The sequence below is a fragment of the Syzygium oleosum genome, unplaced genomic scaffold (genome assembly GCF_021117445.2).
Source record: "Syzygium oleosum isolate NSW1041296 unplaced genomic scaffold, Sole_v2.1 Sole_v2.16, whole genome shotgun sequence".
Classification (NCBI taxonomy): Eukaryota; Viridiplantae; Streptophyta; class Magnoliopsida; order Myrtales; family Myrtaceae; genus Syzygium; species Syzygium oleosum.
Window position 1 is genome coordinate 8,690,641 of NW_026607500.1, and position 27,279 is coordinate 8,717,919.

General features: G+C 38.1%; 1 protein-coding gene and 2 long non-coding RNA genes across 9 annotated transcripts; all 3 read right to left on the minus strand.

The window, feature by feature from the left end:
- Nucleotides 1-599: 599 nt before the first annotated feature.
- On the minus strand, nt 600-2,652 carry LOC115684213 (uncharacterized). The gene is made up of 3 exons (XR_008818163.1): nt 2,238-2,652; nt 1,827-2,134; nt 600-1,291 (listed from the first exon to the last, which is right to left on the minus strand). It is a non-coding gene; the product is annotated as an uncharacterized LOC115684213 (long non-coding RNA).
- A 3,942-nt stretch (nt 2,653-6,594) lies between these two features.
- Nucleotides 6,595-26,969, minus strand: LOC115663518 (disease resistance protein L6-like). Of its 7 annotated transcripts, none has more exons than XM_056318800.1 (12): nt 26,515-26,969; nt 23,339-24,110; nt 20,726-21,821; nt 14,540-14,821; nt 9,275-9,382; nt 9,086-9,182; nt 8,951-9,007; nt 8,679-8,874; nt 8,174-8,258; nt 7,840-8,070; nt 7,688-7,756; nt 6,595-7,060 (listed from the first exon to the last, which is right to left on the minus strand). In XM_056318800.1, the coding sequence occupies exons 2-6, from the start codon at nt 24,019-24,021 to the stop codon at nt 9,105-9,107; spliced, it is 2,247 nt and encodes a 748-aa protein (XP_056174775.1). In that variant the 5' UTR covers nt 24,022-24,110; nt 26,515-26,969; the 3' UTR covers nt 6,595-7,060; nt 7,688-7,756; nt 7,840-8,070; nt 8,174-8,258; nt 8,679-8,874; nt 8,951-9,007; nt 9,086-9,104. The 7 variants fall into 7 exon arrangements, with proteins under 7 accessions (XP_056174775.1, XP_056174773.1, XP_056174778.1 ...); XM_056318798.1 differs by having other exon boundaries at nt 7,688-7,764; XM_056318803.1 differs by lacking the exon at nt 9,086-9,182 and having other exon boundaries at nt 7,688-7,764.
- On the minus strand, nt 10,385-12,107 carry LOC130140165 (uncharacterized). The gene is made up of 3 exons (XR_008818162.1): nt 11,910-12,107; nt 11,349-11,505; nt 10,385-10,590 (listed from the first exon to the last, which is right to left on the minus strand). It is a non-coding gene; the product is annotated as an uncharacterized LOC130140165 (long non-coding RNA).
- Nucleotides 26,970-27,279: the final 310 nt, after the last annotated feature.

A 27,279-nucleotide genomic window follows, 5' to 3' on the forward strand; every position in this document is an offset into this window, starting at 1 on the left:
TGTCGGATCCTTAAAAATCATCCTTTAAGCCTTCGAAAATCAGTCCAAAAGTTTGGAGAGGCAAAACCGTAAATTCTCATTTTTCTCCCACCAAACGGCGTCGGATTAATTCCAATCCTTCACGGAACTTTCTCGCCATAAAATACTGGTTCCAAAAACCCAACTCACAGCCCCGTGAACAGTAATTCACAGCTTGTGAACAGTGATTCGCAGCATCTGAACAGTAATTCGCAGCCCCTATTAATCCAAATTTCCAATAAATATTACCCAATTTAATTCCTAAGGCCCGCCATAAAATTTCTACTCCCCATTCACGTAATTCCGCACCTAATTCCATACTGATTTTGCCCAAAATCGCCCGTCGATACCCGAAGTGCAAAATTGTGTTTAGAGCGCGACTTACTAAAATCAAACGAGCATTAACATACACTTCATTGATCTCGGTAACGGGTCAAAATTCAGGATGTTACAGAAGCTCCCTAGAAACAGATTTTTAAAACTTCCAATGGCCAAGATTGCCAAAAGAAACAGGCTCTCTCCGCTGAAGACGAAATTCAAATGCGAAATGACATAAAAAATAGCATTCATCTACCTTTACTATGGAGAGCTAATGTTATCCCCAATGTTAGAAAAACATAAGCACCAGCAAAATTTGTAATGCGAAACAGAATTTAGTAACAACGTGCTCATTTCTGTTGCAATGAGTGCAAATCTTGTACTGACACCAATTCCATTGGCACAAGTTTTGGACCTTGAGAGCCCAAAAATCTCCAATTAAAAGGAAGAGGGAAGAGGAAAGATGAAAAGACCAAAATTTCCAATGGAGATAGTGTACTCAGTGTATCATTTCAGTCCAAAACATGTATGATTTCAGTCCAAAACAAGGCCCAGATCTGGTCCACCAGCAAAATATCCAATCAAATTTAAGACAACTACACGAGAGTTCTATGATGAACATCTTTAGTCCCCACTTCAAAGCACAATGTGAAGCTGCATTCTTCAGCTTCTCTCTTTTGGTGAGAGAGAGGGAGGCTCAAGAGGAGAGAGATCATTCATTCAACTAAGAACATCTTCAATCTCCCAAAGCAGCCTTATGAACCATGGTTTACTTGTGGATTTGGTGGCGGCTTTTCTCAACAAGGTCGAGGAGATTTTCCAAATTTGTAGCCCACAAGTTCAAGATGATATTGCTGTCCTTTGTCGTATGGAAAGAGACAACTCCCATCGGCCAGTCTATCTTTGCCACCAGGGATTTGGAAACAACCATTTCGGAGAGATGCTTCTCAGCTTCCTAAAACGGTAATACATAATGATTAAAGCTCTCTACAACTGCGGTAACAGAACCCCAAAAACAGAGCTCTTTTCCTTGAGTGATTCAGCTACATAGATTTTCTGAAAACAATAAGAAAGCTCTAATCGCGAGATATACTTTGGCAACCCAGTAAATGGTGAGTGATGGCAGAGCTCCTCCCACCCTTCTAAAGAGCATCAGAATTTTAGGCTCCATGGGACAAGAAATGGTTTCATAGTGCCAGACAATGACACTTATAGCTACAACAAATTCTATGAGCAGAAGTTGACTAAGTGAACTCTACACATATATGTCGGTCAGAAATGTTTACGGAACAAAACTACGAAGGCAACATTCTCAACCTCACGACAAACCTTTGGCTTACAAGGCACCAAAACTTCTTTTAAGTCCAGCAACCATGTCCCACAGGGATCATGGGCAGAGAGGCTGGTCAGGGTAAAATGAGGGGTCTAGGCAATCATTCATAAAGATTGACATTGATAAAGAATGTAAACAAATGTTCAGCATAATCAACCTGTATGCTGAGGCATAACAGCTCTGCAAGTCTCTTCAAGGCAATCCACGAGTAATACTTGGAAACAACAATAACATTCCGCAGAAAATAGAGTGAGTCACATCTGAATGATGATCCAATGAAAAGAACAAAAATGACAAAGTTCTGTAATTACATGTTCGATGATCTGTCTAAGATCTTCTGCTGCCTTCACAACAAGTGCGTCTCCGAGCATGTTTTTCTCATTCTTAAATTCATCTTTGAAAATACTCCAAAGATCATTCATTGGATAACCATCATGGTGACCAATTTGTTTTTTGAGCAGCAACCTGCATTAAAATAACGAAGCCACAGTCAACCAAATTCTCTGGCACATTATTGAGATATTGCAAGATGTACAACCAATTACCTAGAAACAATTCAAAGATGTACCTGAATTGGATTTCTGAAAGATTTTTATCTTCTAAAGTGGCATTGAGGCTTGATTGCATACGATCATGTGGTGACTAAACTAAGTACCAGCAGATTTTCCTTTGAACCTGCAATTAATTAAATCAAAGAATGAACAGCTGTGCCTCAAAATCCTTAATGAAGACTTAACAAAGCCTCATATGAAAGAGCTTCACTGGTATCAACTGCTCTGAATTTTCCCTTCACTGATGGAATCTCATATATCACCTTATAGCATCAACAAATCTTAAGGTAATCATTGCAATGTGTATAGTACCTAAATTGTCAACCACATGAATGTGAGGTAGATGTGTGTTCAAATCCATTAAGTACATCTCAAACGTCAGAGGTTGCAAAAAAGCTAGAAAGGAAAAAGAGTACGTGTTAGATGAATAAAGCCATGGCATGAACCGTAAACTGAATACAAGGTAGGGCTTGATTGACAAAATATTTTAGTTAAAACAGATAGTAGACACAACATTGAATAAGTAAAACACAAATTCACTGTACAATGAGTTCATATTATATCTGTTTCAACTCCAGTAAGTGACGGAATATCAGCTGGCGCTTCTTCTACAATATTTTCACCTTCTTTAAGTTTTTCTTCTCTTTGGAAGGATCTGCATCGAACACTCGAGGGATGATCTTCCTGGAAAGGATTTGTGCACAGACAGAATCCTGGCGATCAAAGCACAAAAGAACCTGCAAAATCCATCGATCAGAGAACCAATCATAGTAATAGTGCATAAACAGCTAAAAGCAATACAAAAATCATGTACTTGTTCAAGGATAAAGGCAATTTTCTCCGTCTTTGCCACTGCTCCAAAAGTTTCCACTGCAATTCAACCCAATGTTGGACAGGAAAAAACCAATCACAAGATCAGCGACCACAGAAGTCAACTTCTTGTTCCTGCAATCTCTCGCATCAAATCAGTAGCTTCTGCTATGAGATCCGGTTCTTCCTTTATTCTTTTAAGTTTCTTGATGAACCATGCTCTCTCAATTTCGACATATATTTGCAGAATGAAACTAGCTATAGGAGCCAAGAAACCAAAACGGATTGCTCATGAACATGAGCTGCAATAGAATTTGATTTCACATATTCACCTCCAGCAGCGACAGAGTTAAGTGTCCTAATAACCTCTATCTTGGTCTCAAGATCAGGACTCCAGTCAATAAATTGCATAGCCTGCTGCAACATTGCTGTCATAGCCTGTTGATAAGAAAATAGCAATAGCAATGCATATGTCACCATCCAATCAAGTCATGACTTGATTGTGTCTAGCGCACGATTAAAACTTTGAGTTGAACATTTGATTAGAAAATTATTCATTCTAGAAAGAAAATACAGTTCAAAAAGGAACCGAAAGGGGTAATAGCAAGGTGCAATACAACTACAGCTATCTCTATCAAGAGTATCCAAGCCAATTGAAAATATTTGCAACCAGCATGAGCACTATATTATCCCCATATAAAGCATATCATGAAATGTATCCTAAACTTGACTTGAGAAAAGAGTCTTGTGATTCATACATTTGTAGGAGAACGAGAAGATGTGAAAATTTGGGCATACATGGGGAAGAATCCAGAAACACAAGGCGAGAAACTGAAGAGGATTCCCCAATACTAGATTCTAGAGCACAAGCACCAGGCCTGGATTCTTGCATCTCTAGAGATTGCACAGAGCCAATACCCATATAGATATGCCAACATACACTCATTAGATGGCATGTTACAACTACACACAACGACAGTTCAAGATAATTGAAATCCTAAACCAAATCTACTAACAAGGATTAGCATTTTGAATCACCCCTCTAGCACCCAATCTCAATTTTTTTTCTCCCCGGTTTCTTTTTTATGTAAAAGGTATAATAAGTAAGGCATCAAGGAAATACCTGTCCATCTAAAACAAAAAGAATCCATCCCTATACAAGATAATTCAAATCGTAAACCAAATCTACTAACCAGAAATAAAATCAAAGAGGAGCACCAACTACTGACTTCGCTAAACCCTGAAGAGATGATGAAACAAAATAAAACTACTTAACTTAAACAATCTGCCTTTTCTTAACTTAAACAATGTGCCTTTTCCCTTTGTCATCATAGACTAAGGATATCTATCTTTCAATCCTTCACTCACAGATGTTTACTTCAATTCCAAAGGGAGGGTCCATCTTGTAAAAGTACAAGTTCAAAGTATTTTGTTAGTAACTGCCTACTAAATACTAGTAGATAGTACCACAATGTCCAGCTTATCCTCATAGCTTTGTGCATTATTTTCCTACTCAGTTGAAAGAGTTATTTCTCTGCTTTGTTAATGAGAACTTCCAATTAGTGTTCTTGATAGGATGCAACATCGGAAGATCTTACATTGACTTGATAGATTAGGGAGATATTTACCGATAACTAATCTTAGTTGAATGTTTCCTTTAAGTTACCAAGTAATATTTCAACAATTTCTACCTATTGAGTATGTTGTTTCCTCCTCTTTTTTTTGCTTTTGAGAGCAAGCGACAACACTAGGGGTTATGGTGGATACTCACTTTGTACTCCTTTGGTGACGAAGACTCATTGATGTTGATCAATTTCGCTTCATAAAGTAAATACAAGTACCCTGCTAGAAAGGATATCCCAGGCTAACCTTTTGCTTTTTACCCATTCTTTGTTTACGCAGGAGCACCATTGGACTTCCACAGAAATATAAACCCCAATCTTCATTCAATAAAGAGTTCCAAAAGCACATCTTTTAAGCAATTCTTCCAAATCTTGCCGACTTGAATAATTTATTACCCGGGGAAAGTTAACTTCAATAATTAATGCAAAAGGAGGTGGTAGACCCTAAAAAAAATCATTTGCAAGATAGTGCATCCGCTAAGTCAACAATGTCACACATATTCCATAATCATGGCACTAAACCAAGAAGTTTAGGTAAAAGCACTGAGAATCCCCTTATATAGTTGCCCAATACCATCACCTAGGACTAATACGTAAGCCAGCAGTTGACTAGCTAATTACTTGCCGCAAGGCTCAACCCAGCAAACTAGCAACTCGAAAAGCGGGATCCAAATATATTTCACAATAAAAGAGAGAGGGGCTGAGCACATAGCGATTAGCAGATTACACACCAAGTGTTCGACAAGATTTCTCACCAACAGAATGCTCATGCCAGCCTGCGTGCATCCTAGGCACAACCTAAAACCCAATGAAAATAAACCTATAGACAATAAATTTGATTGCCAAAACCTAGCACACGGACCTCACACCCCCATCAACCCAAACCCGCCCTCGCCCCTCAGAGTCTAGTCGAGGTGCTCAACCTCCGCAACATCGGGAGTCACGATCTTCTCCATGATCAGCTGCGCAACCCTGTCGCCGACCTTCACTTCAAAGTTGACGTCCGAGAGGTTGAACAGGATTACCCCAACTGGGCCTCTGTAGTACGCATTGATCACGCCTGCACTGATGTCGATCGAATGCTTCCATGCCAAACCTGATCCCAGCGCTGAAGCAACAAATGTAAAGCGATTTGATTCAGCCCTCATTGATTATCCAGAACAAGGATTGAAAGAATGTTTTGTGGTAAGAAGTTGCAATTTACCAATTTGAGCGTATGTTCCGTAGGGCGTTGTGATGCTCAGATCGGTAGGGACGAGCGCTTATCCTCTCCCCGACACTTCCGTCTCAGCCGCAATGTTTTTTATCCACAAACAAAGAAACCCACCTTCAGAAATCATCGCAAGTTCTCAACAAGGACCGAACTCGAGATTCTACGGAAAGTAAAATTTGTGGTCACGTCTTTTGCCTGGAAAGATCGTAGCCCAAGTGGAGAGAGGGGACGCTTGCTAAGGCAAGACGGCCTTCCGGGACGGCTTCTTCCATGGTCAAAAGTTGTCGTGACCACAACTTTTCCCAATCTTTTCGGTTTCCATAAAGAAAATGAAGGAGCTGGAAATCTATAGGACAAGGTTCATCCCGTATCAGGTATCAACTTGGAGAAAAGTAACGTCTTTTGAGAAAATAAAAAATGCAATTATCTTATTGAAATGAAGCTCCCCAGAAATAGGTGCCCATTTCAGATGTGAAATGACATGGAAAAGTAGCATTCATTAAACCTTTACTCTTTAGAGAGCTAATGTTATCCCCGCTGTTCGAAAAACACAAGCATCAGCAATATTTGTAATGCGAAACACAATTCTGTAACAAGGTGCTTATTTCCGTCCAAATGAGTGCACATCTTGCGCTGATAACAGTTCCAATGGTACAAGTTCGGGACCCCGAAAGCCCACAAATCTTCGATTAAAAGGACGGGGGGAAAGAGGAAGAAGAAAGATGAAAAGACCAAACTAAATTCCTATACAGAAAGTATATTCAGTATATCATTTCAGTCCGAAACAAGCCCGGATCTGGTCCCCCTACAAAATATGCAATCAAATCTAAGACAGCTACGCCAGAGTTCTATCATGAATATCTCCGGTCCCCACTTCAGACCACAATGTGAAACAGCATTCTTCGGGGAGAGAGAGAGAGAGAGAGAGAGAGAGATGCTCGAGGGGAGACAGATCATTTATTCAACTAAAAACATCTTCAACCTCTCAAAGCAGCCTCATGAACCGTGGTTTCCTTGGGGATTTGATGACAACTTTTCTCGACAAGGTCAAGCAGCTTTTCCAAATTTGTTGCTCCGAGTTAAAAATCTCATTGCTGTCCTTTGTCGTCTGGAAACTGACAATTCCTATTGGCCAGTCTATCTTTACCACCAGGGACTTGGAAAAAACCATTAAGGAGAGATGCTTCTCAGCTTCCTAAAATGGTAATATAGAAGAGGTCATGCTGATAGAATATCAAACGAGCTTGCATAATTATCATTATATGGTCTATCTATCAGATGATAGTGTTGATTTAACAAATTGAGGCATGTGATTGATTAAAGCTCTCAACAACAGCAGTAAGAGAATCCAAAAACAGAGCTATTTTCCATGAGTGATTCAATCAATTGTAACACAGGAAATGGTGAGTGTTAATACTAGCAGAAAAGCTTTCTCAGCTATATCTAGCAATATAGCAGAGCTCCTCCCACCCTTCTAAAGCACATTAAAATTTCAGGCTCCATGGCACAAGAAATGGTTTCACAATGCCAGGCAATGACACTTACAGCTACAATAAGTTTATGAGCAGAAGTTGACTAAGCCAAGAGTACAAAACAAAACTATGAAGACAACATTCTCAAATCCATGACAAGCCTTTGGCTTTCAATGCACCAAAAGCTCTTTTACACATATTTTGGAACTTGTATCCAAGTCCAGCAACCATGCCCCAATCAGGGATCACAGGCAGAGAGGCTGCTCAGGGTAAAATGAGGGGTCTAGGCAATCATTCATAAAGAGTGACATTGATAAAAAAACATACACAAAAGTTCCATATAATCAGACCTCGATACTAAGGCATAACAGCTCTGCAAGTCTCTTTAAGGTAATCCTTAAGCAATACTTCAAACGGCACTAATATTCTGCAGAAAATAGAGTGAGTCACATCTGAATGATGATCCAATGAAAAGAAGAAAAATGACAAGTTCTGTAATTACATGTTCGATGATTCTCCAAAGAGGCTCCTAGCTAAAGGTAGCTTGTATTGCCCAGGAGAAGCCAAAATTCTTCTGTTGACTATGATTGGGCCCTGTCTAAGATTTTCTGCCGCCTTCTCAACATGTCCACCTCCTAGCATGTTTTCTCATTCTCAAATTTCATCTTTGAAAGTACTTTAAAGAGGAGTCCATTGGATGACCTCCACCGCGACCAATTGTTTCAGCAGCAACCTGCGTTAAAATATCAAAGGCATGGTTGATCGAATTCTATGGCACATTATTGAGATATTGCAAGATGTACAACCAATTACCAAGAACAATTCAAAGATGGTACCTGAATTGGGGAATTTCTGAGAGATGTTTATCCTCTAAAGTGGCATTAAGAAGGCTTGACCGCATAGGTTCATGTGCCTTAGAAACTGCATAGGTTCATGTGCCTTAGAACCTGCATTCAATTAAATCACAGAATGAACAGCTGTGCCTTGAAAAACTCAGTGAAGACTTGACAAGGAAAGAGCTTCAACGGTATCCACTGCTCTGGGTTGCCCTTCACTGATGGAATCTCATATATTGCCTTATAGTATCGACAAATCTCAAGGTAGTCATTGTTATGTGAGTAATACCTACATCGTTAACCACATAAATGCGAGGTATACTAAGATGTGAGTTCAAATCCATCAAGTACATCTGGAACGTCAGAGTTTGCGATAAAGCTAGAAAGGAAGAAGAGTATGCGCCATATATATAGAGCCATAAAGTTTCATTGTACTTGATCGGCAAAAACAAATTAGCTAAAAGATAGTAGACACAACATCAGAAAAAGCAAAACACCAATTTACCGTATCATGAGTCATAGTATATCCGTTTCAACTCCAGAAGAGACGGAATATCAGCTGGCACTTGTTCCACAACGTTTTCATCTTCTTTAGGCTTTTTCTTCCCTTTAGAAGGATCTGCATCAAACACTCAGGGGCTGATCTTCCTGGAAAAGATATGTACACAGACATAATCCTCGCAATCTATGCACAGACGAACCTGCAAAATCCATCGATCAGAAAACCAATCATAGTAATAGTGCATAAACGGCTAAAAGCAATACAAAAACCCGTACTTGTTAAAAAATCAAGGCAATCTTCTCTGTCTTTGCCGTTGCTCCAAAACTTTCTACCTGCACTTCAAACCCATCACAGGAATGTTGGACAAGGAAAAACCAATTACATGACAACAGAAGTCAAATTCAAGTTACCCCGATTTCTTGCATCAAATCAATAGCTTCTGCTATAAGACCCCGTTCTTCCTTTATTTTTGCAAGTTTCTTGATCAACCTCAATTTCGACATATATCTGGCATGACAAAACTAGCTATAGAAACCACGAAACAAAAACAGATTGCCAATGAATATAAGCTGAAATAGAGTTTGATTACACATATTCACCTTCCCAACAGCGACAGAGTTAAGTGTCTTAATAAGCCCTATCTTGGTCTCAAGATCAGTTGTCTGGTCAACATATTGCATAGCCTGCTGCACCATTGCTATCACAGCCTGTTGATAAGAAAACAGCAACATGTTGGTCACCATCCAATCGAGTGAATGACTTTATCACATCTAGATCACAATTAAAACTTTGATTTGAACTATTCGATTAATAGCATGGAAAATTTGTCACTCTAGAATGAAAATATGGTCAATAAAGGAACAAAAAGGGACAATAGCAAGGTGCAATACAATTACATGTATCTCTATGAAGAGGATCCCTGCCAATTGAAAACTTGAAAACAGCACAAGCACTATAATATCCCCATAAAGGACGTATCATGAAATGTAACATGAACTAGACATGAAAAAAATGTGATGTGTATCAAACATGAGTAGGAGAACAGGAAGTAAAAATTTGGGTCAATCATGAGAGAGAATCCAGAAACACAAGGTGGGAAACTGACAAGGATTCCACAATACTAGATTCTAGAGGATTCCACCATACTAGATTCTAAAGCACAAGCACCAGGCCTGAGATCTTGCATCCCAACAGATTGCCTAGAGCCAATTCCCACGTCGATATGGCAAGCACATTCCCACCTCGATAGTTATACATAGATGGCATGTCACAGCTACATAAAACGACTGTTCATTATCTAATCAGTACACATATGGGAGGCAATCCCTGCAGTATAAAATCTAACCTAAAGGTTGTTAAGATTGATCCTAAATGATTGAAATTGGACCATACTTTGAATCAATGATCATAAGACTACAGAAAATTAAGGTCTAAAATGATAGATTCTTGATCTTTTTTCTGTACTAACACCTGTGTGTTATCTTTGAAAAGAGGGAATGAATCTCAAAAGTAGAAGACAAAAGAAGGAGCATCACCACAGCAGAAGCACATCACTGAAGAAGCTCTCCTACCCCTTAAAGAAAGTTAACTAGAGAAGCATCTGGGGCAAAAGTAAAGAAGAGAATGAAACAATCGCAAAACCAGATGACGGCAGTGAAAAGAAGAAGACAGGAGGATGAAAGAAATAAACAGGGTAAAGAGCTATATGCTATGACGTAAAAAAAAATTCCGTCCCCAGCCAGAAGAGATGGTTGCCGCACAAAGTTGTTGGCATTGTGCTGCACTGCTGTTTGTGGAGGCACAGAAGACCTTCCATTACCCCAACCCAAGCTCTCATGAAGATAGAGCCCACTTCCAACTCCAGCAATAAAAAGTTATTCTTACTCCAGCAAAAGGCTTATGGATTCACCCAAGTCTGTGTAGAAAGTATGTTCAGCCTTGCCACGACCACCAATTAAATCTTCCATACAATCTAATTCAGGATGAGGGCAACACCTCATTCTCATTTATAATCCCCTTATAGTTCAATCCCCAAAGTTAGCCCTAATTAACAGGTTTGGCCTTTGAATATTGTTTCAGAAGTAGAATGGGATTCCTAATCCCAGTCCCAAATATCCTACTTTGTCTATTTAATCAGGACTCAATCTCATAGGAAACCAAATTAGGCCCCAGTTCTCATTGTGCGTGACCCGTAGTACATCTAAAACAAAATCTAAAGGCCAACCTGCTAATTAGGGTTAACTTTATGGATCCAATGATCCTCCTACTGATCCCAACTAGGAATGATTTTGATGTGACCAATTTCCATCTTTTTAATTGCACCTATACAGATAGAAATCCTAAAAACGAATTTCAAGGTAAAAATCTTGCATAGGTATAATTAATAGCCACTAGTCATAATGCTCTGACTAATCCAGAGGAACTTATCAGCATTCAGCATAGCATAACAATGATGTACCATCAATGAAGAGTGGAAATTCCACCAGCTTATCACTCAAAAAGCAGAGATGAAAAGGCAAATACTTGGACATAGGTTAACCTCGTTGACCCCATTCAGTCCTAGCAAAGGAGTGTAAGATACTTCTTTTATTACATGAATGTTTGGGAGCAACTAAATACAGGAAAAACAATTTAACATATATGAATATCCAAGTAACAGTGTCATCAAATAACTTTGACTCCTTTACATCATTTGAAGAGGAAGGCAAAGAGTGCTTTGAGCTGGGAAGACAAAAGTTCATGCCCCAAGAACTAGGCAGACAACCGAACACAATAATCTTGCCTCCCGCTTTTTTAATATTCCTTTCGCCACCAGCAAACGTCACACATGCTGTGTTCATGCAAGGGAGAAACTCCTCAGAATGGAAAGGTACAACCCATACCCATAGTTCATATTTGATTGATTGTGTATTAGTTTGTGTGTGAGTAGACAAACATCAATCCCTGAATTAGTATGTATTATGAAGCAATCCTCATTCAAGAAGACTCGCCGACATCAATCAATTTTCACTTCATCAGTAAATACAAGCACCCTGCCAGAAAGGATATCCGCCAGGCTAATGCTAAATCCCTTTGCTTCTTTGACATAATTTTCTTTGTATACATACACAACACAGGCGCTACCATTAAACTTCCACAGGAACAACATCAACCCCAACCTTCCACCATTCAAGAAGGAGGAGGAGAAGAAGTAACCAGGCGAATCAAGCATCAATCAACAGAAGAAGAACTAACCATCTCAATCTAGTTCTGGAAATCGGAATTCGAGCTCGAGGAATCGGCCAAAAAGTCTGCGAGCAACGATCGCTTCGGAGCCCCCTGAGGGGGAAGGGAAAAAATGGAGAGAGGAAGCGAGGGCTCGGTGAACCCCCCCTCCCCTCAGTCGCGAATACTTCTGCTCTCCTTCCGTTCTCTCTCGCTCTTTCTCCGAACGCAACTGATGATGATGAGCGAGAAAATGAAACGGTTAAGAACGAAAAGAGAGGAAGAGAAAAGAATGAATGAATAAATGAGGGAATGGGAAGAGAAAATGGGAGGAGATCCGACACACCTTCTGTCTGTCTGTGAGATCCTTCCCCCCACCGCCCCCCCACGGCCCAGACGACCTCCGACCTCCCAACTCCACTTCAGCGGATCCCTCCATCATGAAGGAAAAATGAAGTACCCATCATCAGGTCCCATAATATGCGGGCATTCAAAAATATCGAAATCTGGCGAGGGTGTATAGCTCCCGAGCCCTCGAATTTCAACTAAATTGTCGCATTCGATAAAAGCAAAACGCCGCAGATTCTGTTTTTTCGAGAGGTCCACCGATGTAAGGGAAGAGCACAGGCCAATATGCAAATCTGTCAAGGATTCTGATCCATCGAGGCCTTGAATTTCAGTTACACTATCGCAATCCTGAACAGAAAGGCTTCTCAGGTATTTAAAACTGGAAAAGTCTAGCAATTGTCCGGCGGACGTGCACTTAAGGATATCCGACACTTGAGAGGATTTTGATCCACCAAGGTCTTGGATTTCAACTGAATTCGCGCAACTTGCTCCGGCGTCCATTCTCTGCAGAATCTTTGAATCGGAAAGATCTAGCAATCCATCGAGCTGAGATGCCTTTGGGCTCATCAATTTCGAAGAATCTTCAATCCCATCAACCCTAGATATCTTAGGGCATTTCCCTGTAGGTAAGTTGGATAGGCAATGTGAACCTTTCAAGCCAGTGACTTCTGCGAGATCAAAGCAACGGCGGAGCCTCAAATCTGATAAGTGCTTCGAGTTTGACAAATTCGTGAACGCTTTCAATTTTCCGCAACCATTAATATCAAGCTTCGATAGTCCAATGGGAAGCTCTGGGACACATTCAAGCTGAGGGCAATTAGAAAGAGTGAGTGTCTTGAGACGGGACAGCTGGGAAAGATTGGGCAACGACGGCCTCTGGCAGGTGATAGTTAGAGCTGTTAAGCCAGAGGGCAGTTCTGGTAATTCTCGGAGTTTTTCACAATATCCAACCCTGAGCACTTGGAGAGAAGAGAGCTTAGAAATGCTTTCTGGCAAGCTCGAAATGATGGATTGTTCTAAATAAAGCTCCTCGAGCGAAACCAATTCGCATACATTACTAGGTAGTCGTTCTAGATTTTTGCATAGGGAGGCGTTCAACTTTTGGAGTTTTGCCAACTTCCCGATGGCATCAGGCAATTCCTTTATGTTAGTTCTATTTATGTTCAAGATCCTCAAATTTGGCATATTCCAAATGCTTTCAGGTAATTTCGTAATCGATGTGTTTCCTAAGTCCAGCTCAGTCAATGATGCCAATTTTCCAATCAAGTCGGGGATCTCTGTCAATGAGGAGCAGTTATGTAAGGACAAGCTTTGTAGGGATGCTAGATTGCCTATGGAGCTGGGTATGCTAGCTAACTGTCTACATTCAAAGGCACTCAAAGTCTCCAGCTTCTTCATGGAACTAATGGATTCAGGTAATTCTTCAATTGCTGAATAAGATAAGTCCAATAGAATTAAGGAGACAAGGGAGCCCATAGATTTAGGAAGTTGAGAAAGTCGTTTACAACTTATGGCACATAGAGTCGCCAACTTCATCAAACAACCTCTCGAAATAGGAATCTCTTGTATATCAGTGTAATTTATGCAAAGCTCCCTCAATTTTACCATTCTACCTACTCCTGCCGGTAGGTTCTTAAATCTTCCACAATGAGAGACGTCCAAGTAAACGAGGGTCCTGATGTCCCCAACAGAAGGATGAATCTCTTCTAGATTTGTACAATTTTCAAGAATCAAAATCTCCAAGCTTTCGAAAGCAGACAAGTCGGGAGTTCTTTTCAAAGATAAACAATTCTCGAGGTCGAGAACTTTGAGCTTGGTTGCCATCTGAAAAAAAGAAATGGTACCTCAATGTCATTGGACTCTAGCAGCCTGTGATTTTTCACTACTCCTTATGTTTTTGACTTTTTAGAATTCCTCAAAAAATACCCATGCTCCCCGACTCCTTCACAGTTGTCTTGTTTAATTTTAAATGTCTTTTTTAGTAGTGTTTGGCTATGCCAACATATAAATATTTTTTAAGCACATCAATTGCAAAAGAATGTTGGGGATATACAAGTGCCGACTACATATATTTCTGAATAACATTTCAAAGGAAATGTTTACTGATTAAATAGAAGCAACTTTTATTATCAAGTAGTAGATGACTAATTCACATGGAAGAGAGATGCATTCATTGGGCACCATGTATTCCTTCAATAGTATGAGATTAAAGAGAAACGACTAGTTTAATTATGAAAATCAATTTTCAAATGTTATATGTACAAGGAAAAAAATTATATTGAAAATACTTCAATGCCTTCTTTACATCTTACCTTGAGTGGAGCCCATCCTCCCCAGTCCTCCGAAATTTCACTGTTTGACAAATCGAGTACAACTAATTTCTTCGGATGAAAGTTGGTCGCAACGAAATCCGAGGGACATCCCTTCCATTGAAGCCATCTTAATTTAGGAAGTAAGCTTTGGAAATCTCCGGTGAAATTCGCACCATCTGCTTGAAGGAACCTCAAGTTGGTCATTTCTTTAAATTGTTCAGCTGTGTATCTTTCTTCCGTACTCCATTCGCCAAGAGAAAGGGCCTCGATCTTTCTAGTGCCCTGCAACTTGGAAACATTGTGCACCTTCAGTATTGAATGATGAGATGGAACCAACTGATATAAGATGAAATGCATTGATTTCAATTTGTTGTCATACTATCATGGCGTAGGCTTCTCCCTTTAAAATTTTGTGAAATGACGGGTTGTGGTTGCATATTTTTATCTAATCTATGTAAAGATGAGAAGCTCAAGCGGTTGTTCCCGAAGTTTTCCTCTTCCAAATATGCCCTTCGCAATTTGCACCCTCTGAATTTCCAAAATTTGTATCCATTTGTGACTACAATAGAAGGCCTCTCTTCATGCATACACTAATTCAAATATATCTATCAAAATTCATGCCATTTATATGTGAAATAACACTACATATACTCCTATCATGTGTATGTGAACCAATGCGACTCTAACAGTTCAAATACATCCATCAAACTTGCCATCAAAACATGTATCAAAATTAAGGAATCCAAATTGTAGAATCCCCCCACTCTTTCTGGTATACTACATTTGCAATTCTAAATATCAAAATGAAAACGAGAATGTCATCGCAAAAGGTACGCATGTGTTTTACGTTCCTTTCTTATCATGTGTTTCTTCGCTGAGGGTTTTGCATTGTACGTGGAAGGAAAATTGATAATATCGAATGTTCTATAGATGATTCTTACTTTCTTTTTATTACTATAGATGTTTGATGCTATCTTTTCGTTGTCGTATTGATTTTGTTACCGTGAAGTAGTAGTCATCTAAATTTTGATCAATTTTTCCATATATTAATGAGACCTTCCGTATGAACAGATTGGACATGAAGATTGACAAAATTGTATTCATAAAGAACTTGAGTCTTCTGCATTTATCTTTTGTCATAACCTAATATTTCAGGAACTCAAATTCGTTTTTTGTTTTAGATGATGAATTGCACGTTGAGCGCAAATCATAAGAGTCAATATTACGGATCTATTTGGTGGTTTCAACTTTTCCTTCAAACTTTTATTCTTTCATATGAGACGCCACTTGTTTTTACGTTAAAAGTTTCTTGTATATTTATTGTATTTTTGTCAACAACTTCATAGATACATTTTTTTTTCACTTCTAAGCAATGTTCTATTCAGTTGATTATATTTTCCTTCGTACGATAATATGCTCACCGAAAAGCATCAGTAGCATTTTTTTTCAATAGTCTTGTTATTTCAATATGTTTTGCATCCTAATGTGACTATTTAGTTTTTCTTAACTAGCGATACTTACGACATTTGCACATGCTTGTTTGATGCTTGTACAAATCTTCCATTAGTTATAATTGCTTTTAATGGATCACCTTTTAACTTTCATGCTAATAATGAAAATTTATCATCACACAAAATTCAAGACCATATTTACTTTGGTTAATAATATCAAAAATCCCAAACTAGTAGACTTTTTCCACATTTACACCACACTAATTTTCACGTCACAAAAAACCATAAATTGGTAGACTCGTGTCACATTTACCCTAAACTAGTTTTCATTTCACAAAAATAAAATGATGATATAAATGTTAACTAAATCTTTGCAAAATAAGATGCTCACTAAGAGTTGAACAATAGACAAATAATTATTATAACATGATAGCCTATATTTAACAAATACTTATTATCGGAAATTAATAGAAAAATCATACATCGTCACAAAAGAAAATGTATTAGCAGATTCATAGAAAGAGACTATCCCCAATTATGAAAAGTCTAGACAACAAAAATAATATATGTTTAAAGGGTTATATTACATGGTTGCTCGTATATCATAAATAAATACAAATGCCACGTCAACAAATTGACGGTGTCAACTAACAATTGACCACAAAGGACTTGAATGCACAAAAAAGTGAAAGGTAGGGGACTATATTGAGCAAAAACAAAAATAGATGGGGGACTAAATTGCACAACCAATAATACTTAAGGGATACGCTTAACCCAACTTGAATAATACAGGAACCAAGATAGCTAAATCGTCACAAATGAATGGAGGTCTCATTTATCATACCAAACAACTCATAAGCAGTCAATGCTTAGTAAAAGAAAAAAAAAAGACCTCACAAGAAACTAAAAGACAAATCCAAACATCAGACACTTGCATCAAACAAGTATGTGGGAAAAGCACAGCCGCAACTATTTATAAATGTCAGGTTTTCTCTAGAAGTACTCTGTCTAACATTTTGCTTTTGTAGGTTTGTTGTTGCATTGAAGTTACCAAAAGCGAAGTATCCCCATCACAATGCTACCAGGTAAAGATATATATCAATCTTCCATAACTAAGAAGTTGTTCCTCAATTATGTTTTAGAATCAAGCAAATACAGCAATTAATCAAAAGAGCTCTTTTGCTAGTAAAGCAACAAGTTTTGGGGACTCAAAACTGACAATTATTTTTATCTCAAACAAGAAATGGAAGATGGACCCACATTCACTAACTACGACAAGTAGAGAAAACTCTTACCATGTTGTTGTCAAGCACATCTAGGGCTTCCTCATAGATCCACAATCTACTATGCTCTTCAGGCTTAAAATAAAATATAAATGGCCTCAATCTTTTCTATTCCCTATAAGTAAGAATCAATGTTCATTAACACTACTTATATCCAATTAAAATAATCTAATATCATTGTTCATATCGCTATTAACATGGATCGATGTCTTTTAGAGACTAGCAAAGTGAACATATGATTGCTTCCTTAGCCAATAAACTGTATTGATAAAGGCTAACAAAGTGAGGGATGTCAGCTTTGATTTTGAAAAAGTACTTGGATCTTAAAAAAAATTATGATGTTCTCTTTTTTCGTGTTTTATTTTGTTCTGAACAATAGTTTATAGTTTCTTATAAATGTTATAAACGTACTTTTACACTTTGATCTAATGGGTCAAATGTAAAACTTAACAACTTGTTAACCCTCTTCTTTCCTGTAATGTAGCTTCATTACTATACTAGTTAGCAATACATGTGATTTAAGTAAATTACACTGTGCAAAATCAAAAGTTGATTTGATCAATTTTAATAGAAATATATTTTCTATCTCCACAATTTTCATATTAGATATCCAAATGAACTATAATCACGTAGAGACATGGTTATTGTAATAATTGTGACAATTGGGAAAAACAAACTTCTCTTAAAATAAAGAAAATTTAACCTTATAAAGTCCTTTTCTTTTCCCTTTTTCTTATGTATTTTCGTGTATATTACCTAACTTTGCTACTTACAATTAAAATAAAATATAATTGTTTTTGTTTTTGCCATTGGATTCGTAACTCATTATGAGTAACTAAACTTGTGATAGTAGTTATATTAATATTTTCCGATATGATTTTTCTTTTATTGATAGTAACTTGAAATAATAATTATATTTATGCTCTCTATTATTGTTAGCATATATTATTAATTGAAATTTTCTTGTATAATAAACAATCCTTATTTACTAACTTTGCTTTAATTTAAAATAATTCATGAATAAAAATGCAAAGTCATTTTTTAATTATGAATTTTGAAGCTATTCTAGGTTTCATGGAATAGCTATTAGTTCCTTGGGCCCCTAGGAATAGTTATTCCTGATTTGAGAGAACAACTATTTCTAATCCATTTTTGAATCAATGGAACGAATAATTGCTTCATCAGAATAGATTTGAAATATTTCTAATCCAAATGTGCAGCAAGCTTTCACCAAGAAAAATCACTCATGCATGAGAAGTTTACAAGTAATGCAGAAATTTCATGGATTTCTAAATCCGGGTCAGTTTCTCCGAACGAGAAAAATGTTTAATTGTAATTCACAATGTTTTACAAGATTTCATGGATACTCAGGGGAGAATGACATAATTAGTGGAGAATGAATTAGATCTCAACACCTGATAGGAATTCAAGAGAAGAGTAGTTATAACAAAAGGAAGCAACTTCCAAGAGAAGTAATCATGCTCGGATTCGTCATTTCCCTGATAAACTTCTCTCTTAAAATATTAAGAAATCCTATCTGTCAACAAAATTCTTTGTCTTCAAGTGTGTAATTTTTTAATCTTCAATAATCTATCGACAGAGTTTGAGTATACTCATGGCGAAATCTCATAAACAAGCCCGACCGTTTGTATTTGGGGCAAAAGTAATACAATCTTTCAAACTTTTCAAAAAAAAAAAAAAGGCCTAACCTTTTACATATAGGACAAAAATACACAACTTTGTGAACATACCAAAACAAGACTCAACCTTTTATCGTGGAAAAAAAGGGAAACCGTTACAAGTTCTGTCCAAAATCATCATCAAATCACCATAGACACCCTACATGGCTCATTGTGCTAACACAAAACCGACGTCGTTCTTTTTATTTATACTCTTTGTTACCAAATTTTTAGCATTTTGTAAATGTCTTTTGTGGTCATGATTAAAGGGGTTCATTGTGCATGTCAGTACCATGAGCAATGTAGGATGACGCTTGGCGACTTACAGTGAGAATAGAAATAATTTGTAATGTGCGTCAATGTTTTTGTCCTACAAATGAAAGGTTGAGTTTTTCTCTGGGATGCTTGAAAAGTTATGTTATTTTCATCCTACGTGCAAAAGATTAGGCTTCTTTTTAGGATTTTTTAAGGTTGTATTATTTTTGTTCCTGGTTCTAAAGCTTGTGCCCTTTTTTATTTGGATGTATACTCACTAATATCCAAGGAGTGTGTTATGAATGTGTTTCAATTATGCTTTAAATGTCTTTCATTTTTTGTTTATTTGTAAGTCGTCCTAGTGCTCATGTCCATGCTTCGCACTTCACATGCTTTTTGTTTTTTTTTATCAAAGTTGATTGTACCTTTAGATAACACATGAAGATAAATTTATATATTTTGATTAAACGTAGGAATAAACTTAAAAGAAGATCTTGTATCAGTTTTATCAAAACTACTTTGATTTAAACGTAATGAACCCAACAAAAATACTGAAATAATTACGTCAAATAATGCACCTTTTTAGTTATAAAAGTTAGTCACAACAATTTATTTAGATATAAAATTTACAGCGTATTAATTTTTCTTGTGGTTATTTTAGCTTATTTATGATGTAATACAAAAGACATAATAAATAGACATTAGTTTTGACATTGCTAGTACTTGAGATTATAAATAGGTTGCACGTTGAAAACACAAACAAGTGCTAGTCTTTTGAGCAACTTACTTTGAATCAAACTGAATGACGTATTCAAAGTAATAGAATACAATCACATACTTAATTATATACAAAATAGAATTTTAGAGTATTTATCTCTGGGACTTTTTATGTGGAAAAAATAAGACATTTCTCTTTTAAATGGTCATTGCATGAAGTATGCTGAACGTTATGTATGTCTATATATTGTCCTGTTCTATCACGTGAATTTGGTAAAAGGTAATTCCTAACCTAATATAACATAAAATAAAACACCCTTCCATTCTCAATTAGGGTATAATGATTGAAATTTCATGAAAAATGGGGGCACAGTTACTCCAATTGTATCAATTCTAACACCTGGAGGTTAGAATTCTATGATTTATATATCCTAAGTAGTTATTGTACACAGTAGCATAGTCAAGTTATTTGTTGCACGTGTCAAGCACGTAACCAAATCAATTATATAAATTCAGATTTTTTCAATGTAGAATATCCCTATCAAGTATATAATAAATTTGAAAGTACCTCATTTTTGAAAAAAACTTCGTGATGTACACTTGTGTAAGAAAAATCTCAGAAAAGCTGCAGTACTTGCTAAGAGAGAGCAACCTCCTGCTTTTTAATCATGTCAATGAAGCGACACGAGGACAATAATATTAGAAGGTTCTCTACTCACTAGAGCAAGCACGAAGTAGAGGACCAACGTCACTTTGACAGTAGAACATGAACTAAGGGAGCAAAAGAAGAGAAATGATTACCTCATTTCCCTTTAGCACTTCCAAGACTTCCTTGGAGTCCCATAGCCTACTACGGTTCCCAGGCTCCGTCTTGTTTTCCTCGCGGACGATTTCCCTACCAAGATCTCTCAATTGGTCATGCATTATGAGCTCATCATTATCTCCAACTTTTATTAATGATAGAAATCTCAATACTTCAATTCCCTCCTCCGGGAAAAAGTCACATGCATCCCACATGTAGGATGCGATGCTCTTGTCAGTGCCAATGAAAAAACAGGCGATATCCAAAAAAATTTGTTTTTGTTCATGCGTTAATGCTTCGTAACTTATCCTTAACTTTTCTTGCACTTTCTCATGAGGGACTTTTCTTAACTTCTTTGTCGTGCCTCTCCATAGTTTTGGCTCTTTTCCACACAAAAATGAACCTAAGACCTCAAGAGATAAGGGAAGCCCTCCAGTGGTGGATACAACATCATGAGTGAGGTCCTCAAATTCACTTGGAGGAGAGTCCCTTCGAAAAGCATGTCTACTAAATAGAATCAAAGAGTTATCCCTATCCATTTCCTCATGTTCATACTGGTAGTCTACCCCAGTGTTGTCAAGAATACTCTTGTTTCGGGTGGTAATGAAGATCATACTTCCCGAAGAAAACCAACTCTGATTTCCAGCCAAAGCCTTCAAGTGATGATTATCATCCACATCATCAAGAAGAACGAGGGCCTTCTTACCTTTAAGCATGGATGAGAGGAACTTAATCCCTTCATCTTCATTACGAACTTGATTTTCTTGATTCAATATGCCATGGATTAACTGATTCTGTAAGTAATGAATGCCATTACGCTTCCATGATTCCCTGATATCAGCAATGAAGCTACGGTGTTCAAATTGATTGGAGAGCTTGTTGTAGATGGTTTTCGCAAGAGTAGTCTTACCAATGCCTCCCATTCCGTAAATGCCAACAAATAGGGTGGCACGAGAATTATTATCTACAAATTCCATAATCTTCTTCACATGACTATCAATTCCGATCAAATTCTCAGGAATAACCAACTCAAACTTCTTCTTCAGCTCGAATAACACTTGTTGGACAACCGATTTTACCAATTCTCCTTCATACCTGTCAAACATGACAAGAGTTCAAACATAGGGCAATAGCGATTTTATATTGTTTAACAAATGATAACACAATAATAAACAAATCAGAGGATAAATCAGAAATCTTAAAGATTTGATTTTGCCACACTTCCATATATCATCTTATATGCTAAGATTAAAGCAGGAAATGGTGGTGGTTGCTTCACATGTAATGCCCCATTCCATTATTGCTCTGACATAATTTATTGAGCCAGAAGAAACTTGAGGGTATCGCTAATGAATCTTGAATATTACACAAATTATGGATTTGAATTAAATTTTAAACTACTTGTTTGTTAAAGATATTAGGGTTGATGTGGACGTGACATTGAAAACTTTCTATAGCGTTTGAATCGGTAAATATCCAATAAGTTAGCCCGATATGAGAGTTCAGCCATCAATTAATAAACAGGTCATATCTTTTGACGCAAGAGGAATTCAAGTCCTGAAAGTCATTCAGAGTGCTATATTATGAACTACCTGAATACAATTGAGGGAATTTTTCTTTATTTATGCAATTCTACACGCTTGCAAGTAGCCATCAATTAATAAACAGGTCATATCTTTTGATGCAAGAGGAATTCAAGTCCTGAAAGTCATTCAGAGTGCTATATTATGAACTACCTGAATACAATTGAGGGAATTTTTCTTTATTTATGCAATTCTACACGCTTGCAAGTTTCTACTCTTGTTATGGATTTAGTATCATTCTAGATTGGTGTTCTTATCAATTTTCACTGCGCCATGGGATGATAACAGGTTGTACTGTATTTTCTTTTTGAGCATCTAGATTCTACGACTATAATTGATCTAATATTTATTTGATTGGGAAGTCGAGGAATGATTTTTCACCAAAAGAAGAACACCGCTTCAATTTATGCAGGTGTGTGAGATAGAATTTATTGTTGAAGATAGGAAAATGCATTGAAAATCATTTAAACAAACATATAATAAAGAATTATCACATGTCTAGTAACTTTTGTAAAACTAATTCCAATGGCAACTAATCAAGACATTAATGATTTGATAAATGAAACCTGAGAAGATAAAGAATTATGGCTTTGACAATCAACATGTACGGCATGTGGAACCACTGATAAGTTGTAATAATAATATCAAATAAATATGTAATTAAAAAAGTTCGTGATGAAGATTAATGCAGCTTATACTATAAATATGAAAAAAAAGTGGCACAATGTTACAAGATACAAGAGTATAAAAATTAATTTTAAAAAATATTATATTATTCAAGTGAATGGCATCTCAACAGTAAAATCTATAATCGGATTGGTCAATATCATTAAAGGTAATTTTAAAGAGAAGAATAACTTATAGAACTCATGCATTGCAGGATCTTACCGCTAGCTAGATCTAACTGCTTTTTCTTCATTAAACAAAATTAAAAGAAAGAAAATGAAGTGGGTAGGAATCAGAACAACCAGTAAACGCCAAAAAAAATTGAAAGTTAGTAGAGAATCTCTTGGTAAAAATTTAAAGTACCCTTTGGCTTCCCATGCTTTCAAGGAACAGACTTTAATGAGTGCTTGCTTCCATTTCTCCAAAGTCGATGGGTTGGAATACTTCTCACGTGTACGAAATGCATCTCCGAAACTACCTTTTTGATATCGCACATCAGCTGGTTCTACTTTGTAGAATATAGGCAACACTATAGTCCCCGTGGTATCATTCTTGCACTCCATTATTTGAACCAGTTCATCCAGGCACCATTTGCTCGAACCATAATTCTCAGAGAGAATGGGGATTAGGATTTTACTGTTCTTGATGGCTGCCAAAAGATCTGGGCCGATCTCCTCGCCTTGGCGAAGCTCTTCATCGTCTCTGAAAGCACGAATTCCGGCATCAACGAGCCCATTGTAGAGGTGATCGGTGAAGCCTTTTCGAGTATCTGGGCCTCTAAAGTTCAAGAACACCTCGTAGCGGTTTCCAGTCGGCACGGTCGACGAACTAGATGCACCATTATTAATTTCTGTTGGAGACGAACTAGATCCACCGGAATTAGTTCCCGTCGGCGCAGTCAACGAACCAGATGCGCCAATATTAGCATTTTCTGCATTTTTATGCACACTAGCCTTCTTCTTATTGAGAAAATAGATCGCGAGCCCAAGGAGAAGGATCGGTGCCACGAGCTCGGCGAAAGAATGCCCAAAAATGGGATGATGCATTTTGTCTTTGCTCTGACTCTGTCCTTGATTTTTGCTTTTAAGTCTGACGGAGAAGAAAACTAGAATGCCTCTCAGGAAACACGAGATGCCTGCCCAAGAAGAAGACAATATATGAGGAATAACAATGCAGAAGCAAGGGAAAGAAAGAAAACCAAAGGTAATAGACAAGTGCTGTTAAATTTTCAATACACAAGTGTTGAGATGAAAAATGGGGAGAGAGAGAAAGACAGACAGAGCTTCAAGTTGCAAAGCGGGTCTCATTTGCCAAATAAGAAAAAAGATATCAGTTGGCGATCGCATATTTTCAGACAAGTGGTCAAACTAGACAAATACATACAAAGCGTCAGGGCGATGATGAGGGCACGCTTAGGCCCCGTTTGATTCAGCACTCCAAATGGGCTTTGGGACACTAAAGTCTCTTAGGCAAATGAAAATAGCATTTGGTTCGTTTTTCGCTCAATTCTAGGGAAATGCAGTTGCATTTCCAAAGGTCTCTAAAGGTCTTTAGCCCAAGGCAGGTCCGAAGGTCCTCTAGAAAGTAGCATTTCTGGAATGCAGAAAGACTTTTTTTCTTCCAACATTATACTCGCTAGACTTTCATAATTCCGAAAATGTCCCGACTTAACGCGACATCACCGGCTAGTTTTAGGTCACCACGAGCGGCCAGCAAAAGTCCGACGAGACTCTGGCGAGCTAGATATGGTGCCGGCAACCTTGCCTAAGATGCCTTGGGTCGCGCGACCCTAGGCGATGGCCGCCTGAGGTCGGGCAACCTTAGGTGAGGCTACCGACGGCAGATCTGGCTTACGAGCAGCCAATTTAGCCTCGCCGGCCACTGAGTCTTGCTGGTTTTGTGTTTTTCTTCTTATAAAAAAAAAAAGCAAAAATGCTTTTCAAAGTGATTTTGCCAAACACCATTTAAGCCAAAGTCATTTCCCCATGCACTTTGACATTACAATTTACCAAACACTACTTGCATTTTGGAAAACGCCTTTAGCCAAAAGCATTTGCATTTCCCCAAAAACATTTCTCCAAAGCCGAACAAAACGATCCCAGTCCAATGCTTTGCACTGTTCCTTTTCTTTTGTTAATTATTTTTCATCAGAAAAGGTATTTTGGTGAATATATATAAGCTTTTGATCCCACTTTGGAATTTTGCCCTTTCACTTTGAGCCTGTTAAATATTGAAGTATCAAATGGATTAACTCCATTTAACTACTGAAATGTTGTATTATCAACGATCACTCATGCTAAAACATTTTGTTACTAACCAAGATCAAGGATCATAAGTAATATATATAAAATTTTGGGCTCTGTCCTTAATTTCTCATTCAAGTCTCATAAAGAAATCAAAAAGCCTTTTCTCTTTTGCTTTTACTTTATTCTTGAAAACATCAAAGAGCAACCAAAAGTATCACATTACCGACATTATGCAGACATTAAGTTGTTATAAACATTTTTAGTGATGGGCATTTTAAGTTAAAAAAACACCCTTTGCATTGATAGTTGTCCGAAATTTTCTAAATCTTTTTGGTTTTTAGATAAGTTTTCAAATTGGAAGCTCCTCGGATGCAACAACACACATAACTTGCTTCAGTTTTGGCTCATGCACTAGTTTTTAGGTCTGAACCATATTGTATTGTGACGTATTGCTTTCTTTGAGAAAGCTACTCTTACAGAATCATTTTAAATAGTAACTAGTACTGTTTTGCTCGTCCTACGTATTTGCTTTTGTGAGTTTGGCCTTATAGTAACTTGCACAATCTCCAACTGCCTTGTGGAACCAGCTTCTAAAAGGAATTTACTTCCCAAATGGCAGCATATGGAAAGCAAATAAGGGCTCCCGCCCATCTTGGGGGTGGTAAAACTTGCTTAACGGGAAGGGATGCGATAAGTTCAGAAGTCAAAGGGCTGGTCAGGAATGGAGAAAGCATCGATATTAGAGAGGACAAATGGATGGAACAGGGAGTGATTGGGGGTCCAGCCAATCGAGAAGAGCCCCAAAGAGTCGTCGAACTGATTGATCAAAGGACAAAAACATGGAACAAAAACCAGTTGCATGAGCTCTTCGAAGAGGACAGCGTGAAAGAAATTCTTGCCATACGGATCAAGCCAAACTCAGAAAGGGATAACCAGATATGTACTGGAAACACAAAAGGAAAGTATACGGTTAGACATGAGTACACCAGACTATGCGCATCACTACCCATGCCAAACACAGAACAAGCATCATCATCATACCAGCCGCCTCATTCCCTATGGACTAAGATAGGGAAACTACATGCCGAGCCCAAAATCCGATTTTTTTTTGTGGTGTGTGTGCCAAAATGCTCTACCCACGAAGGAAAATTTGCCGGAAAACTCCAGAAACCAAGGAGCATATCTTCGACTTGTGAGACTGGACCAAGGATTTTGGTCAGATCCGAGGCTAAATGTGGACGCATCTCCGCTAAACTTAACAAGAATGGACAAGTGGGTTGACGAAGCGCTCACCGTCGGGGCTGATCCGTCTTCTCAAGAGTGGCTCGCAGGAATCCTGTGGCTAATCTGGAAGGCGAGGAACGCCCCTGGTTTTCCAACAAACAAAGACCCGACCCGGGACCAATTGTAGACGACGCTCTCCTTCTAAGCAGCAACTATCACGGGCGGAGCACCCTCGATCCGAGTCGCTGGTCGGAGAAGACCACAGCAGCAGAACGGTGGTCGCCACCAGCAAGAGGGATGTGGAAATTCACCGTGGACGGGTCTTGGCTCGAAGGCAAAGCAGAGGGATCGGGGGCTGGAGTGTGTCGGGGTCACAGGGGAGCGCTCACGGCCGGGTTTGCAAAGCGGGCGACCGCTGGGGCTGCTTCTCCACTCGAAATCGAAGCCCCAGCGGTGAAGGAAGCGTTGCGCTGTCTGGCTGCGGGAGGCGTCTGAGCTGAAGGATGAATCTGTGGCGCACGTGAGTGTCCTGTCAGACAACAATGAATCTAGTATTAGATTCACTGCTGAACCGAGTTTGAGCCCCCATGGGCTTTGAGACGTCCCTTTGAGGAATGCAATGCACTGCACTGCTAGCCCAATTAGAAGGCGTCTCTCTCTCTGGCCCATTGTCCATGAGAAGCTAACCAAGTCGCAGACTGAATCACGAATACCGGCCGAAAAGGGGTGTCTGTGCCACCTCAACCTCTTTGGGATTTATTATGTATTGACTCTCATTGACTTCGCTCATTTGGTACTGCTTTTAAATGAATGAAATGGTATTTATGCGTGACC

Coding starts and splice junctions, on each gene's coding strand:
- LOC115663518 (XM_056318799.1), bottom strand. CDS start 24,021: ATGCATCATCCCATTTTTGGGCATTCTTTCGCCGAGCTCGTGGCACCG. Junction 21,822..23,338: donor AAAGCATGGGAAGCCAAAGG/GTACTTTAAATT, acceptor CATGTTTGACAG/GTATGAAGGAGAATTGGTAA. Junction 14,822..20,725: donor AAGTGCTAAAGGGAAATGAG/GTAATCATTTCT, acceptor TCCAAGTTGCAG/GGCACTAGAAAGATCGAGGC.